Source organism: Lutjanus erythropterus, chromosome 13 (genome assembly GCF_056507025.1).
Source record: "Lutjanus erythropterus isolate fLutEry1 chromosome 13, fLutEry1.hap2, whole genome shotgun sequence".
Classification (NCBI taxonomy): Eukaryota; Metazoa; Chordata; class Actinopteri; order Lutjaniformes; family Lutjanidae; genus Lutjanus; species Lutjanus erythropterus.
In genome coordinates this window covers 39,648,251-39,656,720 of record NC_139329.1, presented here as the reverse complement: position 1 = coordinate 39,656,720, position 8,470 = coordinate 39,648,251, and the positions used below count along the sequence as shown (strand labels likewise).

The following is an 8,470-nucleotide window of genomic DNA, read 5'->3' as shown; positions in this document are numbered from 1 at the left end:
ACAACAACAACACAGAGCTGTGACTGCTGAAACCGTCAGTGAAATGTGTGTGAGAGGAAGCATTAAAGTCTGACAGGTATGAATCAACAAAGTCAAGTAACTGAATTAGAAAATGTAACTGAAGCTACCTTTAAAAATAAAGAGGTGGGACTCTGAGATGTGTGTCTATAATCTAATAATGATGAAATAACAATGTGAAAACAGTGTGGTAAGTTCAACCTCCAGAGAATCATCAGCTGAATCTGCAGCTTCTTTGTTTATGTGTTTGAACACGAACCAAACAGCAGTCAGACACGTTTGGGAGCATTGATCAGCTGAAGAGGCAGATATTTACCTGAGGAGCTGGTGGAGACCAACAGGTGTCGATCACAAACATCACTCCAAATGAAGGATCAGCCACAACTGATGAGGAACATTATTCTGTCAATCACACACGACTCAAAGCAGCAGCTTCTCGTGTTTCATCTTTTAATGGCTGATTCTTTTGTATCACATCATTTTTTAAAAATAATCACCTGTAAAATATTCAGATTTTCTTCTTGATTCTGAGCGATTCACAGTTACAAAAGGACAGACTTCTAAAAACAGTCACCACAGGAAAAGATGACAAACACTGGCCCACTTCCTCTGCCGCCTCCAGCAGCAGACGCCGCCGCCGCCACCATGTCGTCCAGCAGGGAATGATCTGAGAGTCGACACACATGAGTGGCGTCACTCCAGCTTCCATCCTGGCTTCTGTATTCAGCTCCTCACTGGAGAGTCTCCAGAAAATCCTCCAAACGCCCCCAGAGCCGCCACGAACCTCCAGACAGACGCTGAGTAATGTCCTCAGGCTCTGTGAACACACACACACACACACACACACACACACACACACACACACACACACACTGCTGCTCCCAGGTGTCTGCTTCAGACAGGCGGAGCCTCCTGCGTCAGTCGTCAGGTTCGGTGACACACTGTTCCACGATCTCCCTCAGGTTTGGGTTCTCCATGGCGGCCGCCACTCGCTCCTTATCGTTGATCTGCTTGTTAACTGGAGACACAAACTTCACTCGGACACTGGATTACGACGACACACTAATTATTCTATGATTCTGAAAATGACAACATTCTGAATTTGATGCGGGTCACATGAAGAACACATTCTGGTTCTGCAACCTTCACTATCAAAAGAAACAACTGAAGATGTCTGGAGACACAACGAGTTTCCTTTAAGACTTTTCTTTTTGGGGGATTTGACATTTACAGCTGGCTGCATCTTTTGTTTGTTGGATTTTACTTTCAGAAACAGGTATTAATTAATTGTTTTAAAATTCAGAAATTAAAATTTAAATACAAGACATTTGTCTTTGTCATGGTCAAGAAAGGATAAACTAAAATAAAAAAAAAACATTTGGTTTTTATTTTCTCCAGGATTTTGTGGTTTTCACTGCAGCTTTTCTAAAAATTTTGTGAGAAAATAGCAAAAGTTAAATACTTCCAAAATGAAAAGTGCTCATCCTCAACTTCAAAATCAGTCATGTCACAGCAGGTAACACGCAGCATCACTGTTCCTCCACACCACACTTCCTCTACACGGTCAAATTCAACAGAACCACAGCGTTCTTCTTATGAAACAGAGCAGCTGATCATCTTACTGCAAAAATGACTTTCAGTTTGCAACAGGGTTGAATCGGATCACACCAAGTCTTCAGCTTTTTAAAAAGATGCAGATCATTTTGTTCCTGCCTTCACTGACCATCTATAGAGAAAGTGTTTGTTCTTTAAATCTACATGGAAGAGTTCCTTTAACCTCAGTGACCCTGACACAGAACGTCCCTCGCCTCAGAAAATTGCCTCAGCAGGAGGCAGTTTAATCTGAAGAAACCATTTGCTTATGCAAATTAAAAAACTAAAACAGACTTACTGTCTTCCTCGGTAGAATGGGTTCCTTCTGAAATGTAAATTTCCAGCTGAGAAGAAAAAGAAAAACAACTGATGTTAAAAGGCAGAGAATCACACTCAGTTTCTTGAATGAAGCTGAATCTGTAACACAATAAACAATAAACAGAGTAAAGAGGAAGTGAAATTTAACTTTGTGTCAGAGAGAAAAAAGTTTGGATTGAAAACTTCAGTGAGACAGAGGTGATTAAATATGTAAACTGGTGGCGACGGCTGCTCAGAGGACCGAAGAGACAATTTAAAAGAACAGAAGAGATAGAAATATTACAGCTGGGACGACAGTTTTCTCTCAGTTTGATACTGTTATGATACTTGGCTGCAGATTCAGTAGATACTGAGTCTCTACAGGCACTGAAACGGTTAAAAAGATATAAAATGATAAAATCTGTATTAACTGTTCGGCCCGAATATAAAACTGGTGGACGTCGACTTTTCTTCTTTTGTTTTGTTTTGAAATCATACTGGTGTTGGAGGCAGGAGGACGACGCTCTGAGCAGATGTTGAGCAGCTTCCTGATGAAGACGCTCCTCATCCTGTTTGTAAAGCCTCTTTAATGCTGTAGAGGCGGAGACACACACGGCGCTCCACCTGCCTCCACACGCTGCTGTTTGTTTCATCAACAGCTCCTCTCTGCACGACCCTTGACCTCTGACACTTGTTGCTGTACGGCGTAAAAAGTTCATGCAGATATATTCATGTGATCACCACCAGCTGTTGACCGTGTTTAACCATGAAGCCGGGTTAGCGTAGCTCTTATCCCGGCTCTCTTCCTGTGGTGATCGAGGTCCGGCCGGTCTGGCTGGGTGACCCGTCTGCACTAACCGAGTCAGAAGAAGAGACAACATGTCATCATGGTGGCGCTCACCTTGTGTTTAAACGGCAAACATCGCTGCAGCTTCACCTGTAAGCAGAGTCCTGCAGACACAGAAAACACAGAAAACATCCCGTCAGAGAAAAAAAACACCGATCGCAGCAACACCTGAGCAGATCAGAGCGACTGATTGATTTATTGATGTCTGTTCTGCTGGGAAACACTCAGAACCCAACAGTCATTTGTAATTCTAGCATCATCTGCTGACAAGCCTCAGTCTGACGGATGTGAACTCAGTCAGAGTCACAGCACTGCAGCAGACTGTTTACTGCAGAAAAGTAAAGTAAATCACTGTTCTGGAAAATGAATGTTTCTTGTGTTGATGAAATGTAGTCATTTTAAATTGTTGTTGTTTGTGTGAGGATAACAGATATTCAGGAAAATGACTCAGAGCCCGAATCATTAGAACAAAATATATAAAAATGTGTGTAATGTTGTGTGTTGACTGTGTTGACTGATTCTTCAGGAGTCAAAAATCCACTCCTGTCTCCCTCTAGTGGCCACTGCTGCAGCAGCACGTGTGTCATCTCCACCCCAATATTAATCAATATATCAATATTTTTGTCAACGCTACTTTACCCTTTTCTTTTTCTACATTTTATTTTTATTAAGGAGGTCAAGTTCATGAATTTACATAAATACATAATAATACAGACATTACTCTTTAAACTTTATGTAAAATAAAGCTCGTCTCCCGTCTATCTCTCATTTTATTGTGAGTTATTATGAACATTTGAACAAACTGTGTCACACAAACTCATTTATCCATGAAAATCTGCTCCTGATGGTCTCTGCAGTGGAGATGGTGATTTCCATTAAAGGTCTCTGGGAAATGATGCTCTGAATTCATTTTGAACACATTCCTTTAAATTCTTCTGTTTGTATTTTTGAAAGAAAGGTTGGTCTCTTTATTGTCTTCACTTCTTCATCAAAGCTTTTTTCCCTCCAATAATTAATATTCTTATTAGATATTTATCTGCTTTAATCTGAAGATTTATAGTTAAAGCTGAATGATTTAGAAAAAATATCTAATTGTGATTATTTTGACTGATATTGCAATTATGATATGATTTGTGATATTAGAAGGAATGATCATTTTTACATCATATTCTTCTGATGGTGTCCATCTACCACTTTATTCTTTTTAAGTCCTTGAGTCAAACTTCGAGCTGCTGTGAAGAATTCTGATCTTTGTTTTCCTGATGATGAACAACAAATCCTGTCAGTTATCCTCCATCTTTCAAATCACTGATTCTACCGTCAGGCTCCGTTGGAAGCGGCAGCGTGGAGACGAGGGTCCGTGTTCCTGCAGCGGTGAAGTGATGCTGCAGGTCGACACCAGCAGCCTCCACTGGTCAGGAAATCATCCGCTGCATAGAAAACTTCCAGCAAAGAGCCAAGATCACTTCATTTATATCTCAACTGTTCATCCTCCTGAGGGGAAATCTGTCACGTGATTCACACTCAGACTGAACGCTGTGAACAGATGGACTATTAACATATGATTCATCTGTCCTCATGTTAAATGAATGACAAGTTAAATGTAATCCAAACCTGTCGCAGCGTAAGATCTTAAAAATACTTTTTGGAACAACACCACCAGATCTCACACAGGTCGATGTTTTATCCTGCGGTCTTTCACCGATCGACCGGCTGGTTTTCAACATGAGCGGTCAGTCAGTGTTACCTGATTCTGTGCCGGTCAAATTCACATACGTGCTCTGCACGATGGTCACATCATGCACAGACGCTAACAGCACTGATCACAGCTACACACACTCAGACACTCGCTGGCATGAAGTCAGTGTCAGTGACAGACTCCAGGAGCAGGACAAAGAAAAGACAGACAGTCTACAGGGAGACGGAGCAGCTGAGCAGCTAATGATGTCACCAAACAACAGTAAACTTTCAGCTCGACAGGCTAACAGGCTAACGTTAGCCAGCAACAGACCAAATTATTAGAATTATTTCTAATTATTGTTGATCCAAAAAAAAGCCTGTGAAATCCTGGAGGAACTGACTTATAGGTTCTTGTTCATAACTAAATGATTGATTTTTTAAAATAAATTTGTCATCAGAGGTCAACAATATGAGCAGCCTGTGCAAACATGATAAAACTGTTGGTTACAAGCTAAATAACACATTATGACTGAAAATGTCAGTAATTAAAGTCTTGAACTGAGTGACAGGAGAATAAAGTGTATTATTCATCCTGCTGGGAGCCTGAGAATAAAACCCTCTGGACTGGTTCCCAGTGAATCTCTCAGCTCCTGAATCTTATTCTCTGTGTGTTTATATGAACCAAAGCCAAGTTTCACTTTTATCTGTTTAGCAGGGAAACTGCTGGAGGAGAAAACTCTGCAACACTTTTCATTTTCCTCCTCGTGTTTCCTTCCCAAAGGAAAATTGCTTTGCAGCCACAGATCATGAAAAGAGCCGCTAAGACACAGATAATAAAACAGAAACTCAGAAACGAGTCGTGCAGGTTTGAATATATGAATAATAAAGACTTCATCTGCATAAAACTGATCTTGGTGGTGTTTCTGTGATCAGAGCGGCTGCGTCTCGTTCCTCCAGGATCACACTGATCACCAGCTGTAATGAGCTGAAGACTCAAACTGCAGAACACAGCAGCTCAACTTTGTTTGAAGAACTTCCAAAACTGTGTGCAGCAGTGCAGAAAATGAAAGGCCACCGCAGGCGTTTATGTAATAAAACATAAACAGAAATGATAAAAACAAGCAATAATTCAACACTAACAAACTGTTCCTCCCACACACACAAGTACAGGAAGGAGAAAACACGGTTCATGACTTCTGTGAACTTTTGTTCAAAACAAAATGAGCTGAAATTAAAAAGCAAAATCACAAAAGATCCAGTATTCATAAATGAGTCGGCCTGTTGTTGTTGTTGTTGTTGTTTACTGTGTGGGCTTCAGTCAGCTCTCAGATCAGTGAGTGTTTGGGTCTCCAGGAACTACACCCTGACCAGTACTGGATTACTGAACCGGATTCTCCAGTGATACTCTGAGTTTAAAAAAACAGCTGTAAAAATGAAAAAGTTAAGAGACAGACTGCCAACAAGTCAAGTCCTTAAGTTCTGAAAAAGTTTCACCAACTACTGATCTTTTGTTGTTTACTTTTCTTCTTTAGATAAACTTGAAGCTTTTTTTAAGAGTTTTAGAAACTCAAAACATTGTTTTAAAAAAATATTGTGTATATTTATTGAAGTTAAAGTATTTTTTGGGGGGTGGAGTAGGTTCTTCTATAATATAACATAAAAAACTTTTGATCAAGACGCAAACTGAGCAGGACATTTTCACAGTGTAAAGATCCTCTGGTCTCTGATTACCTCAAACCTGTTTTTCTTCATCTTCTCTGACAGCAAACTGAATATTCTCAGATATTTCAGCTGCTGTTTTGGGAGGCAGCAATGTAAAACTCTACAGACCAAACCATCAGTTGACTGAGGAAATAACTGGCAGATTAATCAATAATTAATATAATCATCAGTTGCAGCTCTGCAGCAGTTGGACTGTTAGAAAAAGTCTAATTAATGTTAAAGTTGAGTGTATAAAAACAATATTAGAGTCAGTTGTCAGCTCAGGATGACAGCTGGTACAAGGAAAGGAATAAAAAATGCCTTTTAAAGCCGACAGTCTATTTGTTGTGTATTCTGAATCTCATTTTTGGGTGAATTGTGCCTTTAAAAGCTTCATTAAGTGGCAGTGATGTAAAAGGGTTTTTCAACCCAACAAGAGTTTCATCATATTTAATGCTGCAATAAAACACCATAAACCAGGTTTCTTTCATCACTTCTATTATTTATAACCTCGACTCAGCAGCAGTCATCACACGTCATTTATATATTCTGTTTATATTTCCATAGTGCAATACTGACCTGAAGAAATAATCCCACTGTTTAAGACTGTGTGTGTGTGTGTGTGTGTGTGTGTGTGTGTGTGTGTGTGTGTGTGTGTGTGTGTGCTAAAGATAATTAAATCCAAAGGTTTCAGTCAGCTGTTGTGTTTCTGTTTGGTGTCCGTTGTGTTATCGGCAGAGGGACTCACCGATCAGAGTAGCCAGAGAGCAGTGAGGGACGGTGGGAGAGAACTTGATAATGATGAGGTACTCGTCCTCCCCGAGCTCCTGGACCTCCACACATTTCTCCGTCACCACGTCCAGTTCTTCCAGCGTGTTGGGCTTCTCCGGGTCCCGGATCGATCGGATCACATCTGGTACAGGAAGAAGGAAACAAGATGTGTCATTGATTAATAAACATTAAAGAGGAAATGATAAAGTATTTGGAGAATCATCTGTTTGAGTTCTGTACAATCAAACCAAACTTCATACAAAAAAACACATTTTTTTTTAGTTCTATTCCAAAATACCAATGTGTGTTGTTCACTACAAACACTTCAAACATTTTAACAATTGTCTATTTGAGTTCTGTGACAAAGCACCGGTCTGATGTGCCTTTCACTCCAACCACACCAAACTCAATTCAGAAAATCAACTAAATTATTTACCAGTATTAAAGTCACTTCAATCAAACTAAACTCCGTTCAGAAAACCATTTATTTTTTATCTCCAGTACCAATCCCGTGTGGCACAGGCACACCACATATCATTTATAGAACCATCTATTTGAGTTCTGTGCACCCAAACCAAACTCCATTCAAGAAATCGTCAAATTAGCCTTCTTTCAACGATCGCGACCTCTGAGAACTTCAGTAACTGTTTCATAAAACTTCTATTACATTCGTCACATACTACTTAAAAGTTCGGCATCACATTTCAAGCATATTTTGCCACCGTTTGTTGGATTGTATCAGAAGATACTTATTTAAGCTGTACTGTGGGTTTCTTTAGCAGTACACTGAAGAAAACACATTTATCTGATTTTTACAATAGAGTTTGGTGTACACAGCCTGAATATGAACAATCTCCGGAGGATTATATCGTCAAACATTATTAAAATGTTAAGACGCTTCACAGTTCACCTGACTTCACTAACAGTAACGTTACACAGCAGTTGTTATTAGGCCTGTTCTCACCGTAGACTTCTAACGCTTTCTCCTCCATCTTTTTGGTCTTCAGGACATCCCGTTTGTCCACAAGTCCCGAAAACTGTAAAACCTTGGTGACAGTTAATGACACAAGGCTCAGCACTACTTCCATTTTTTAGAAAGCGCCATAATAAAGAGGACCGACGGACTGAAGTGACTTTGACAGGAAAACACAGACGCTGCTGTTGGTGCGGATCAGATCAGATCTGTCTTCATGTGGATTCTGTCGACAGCGACCTGAAACCTTCAACGTAAATATGAGACCGTTTATAGATCAGCGGCGTCTGTTTCAGCGGCTGTCTCACTTCCGCTTCCTGTATTTTGGTTTCAAGGAAAAGCAATCGATGAATGATCACGCCATCATATTTATCATTTATGTTATGTCAACATTTTCAAATGTAACCCCCACCTGGATATGTGAGCTGAAATATTCTGAACTGAAATATTGTCGTTTTCCTTTGTTATTGTTGAAGAAGAAAAAAATATTTTAAATCTTATTTATCTTTATTGAGGAAAAAGTTGTTGCAGTCTGGCTGTTCAAATTCATATTTCTGAATAAAACATCCTGTTTGGCCTGTGACTTAGAC

The 8,470-nt window shown here is 39.9% G+C and overlaps 1 protein-coding gene across 1 annotated transcript; it reads right to left on the bottom strand.

Moving 5' to 3' along the window:
• Positions 1–451: 451 nt before the first annotated feature.
• Positions 452–8,176, bottom strand: ciao2a (cytosolic iron-sulfur assembly component 2A). Its single transcript, XM_084734893.1, has 5 exons — positions 7,872–8,176; positions 6,885–7,049; positions 2,810–2,859; positions 1,910–1,955; positions 452–1,036 (listed from the first exon to the last, which is right to left on the bottom strand). The coding sequence occupies exons 1-5, from the start codon at positions 7,993–7,995 to the stop codon at positions 936–938; spliced, it is 486 nt and encodes a 161-aa protein (XP_084591019.1). The 5' UTR covers positions 7,996–8,176; the 3' UTR covers positions 452–935.
• Between the last annotated feature and the right edge of the window lie 294 nt (positions 8,177–8,470).

Excerpts from the sequence above, each read along its gene's own strand:
- ciao2a (XM_084734893.1), bottom strand. The coding sequence starts at position 7,995 with ATGGAAGTAGTGCTGAGCCTTGTGTCATTAACTGTCACCAAGGTTTTA. Across the intron at positions 7,050-7,871 it reads GAAAGCGTTAGAAGTCTACG|ATGTGATCCGATCGATCCGG; the intron begins GTGAGAACAGGC and ends TTCCTGTACCAG. Across the intron at positions 1,956-2,809 it reads GTTTGCCGTTTAAACACAAG|CTGGAAATTTACATTTCAGA; the intron begins GTGAGCGCCACC and ends TTTTCTTCTCAG.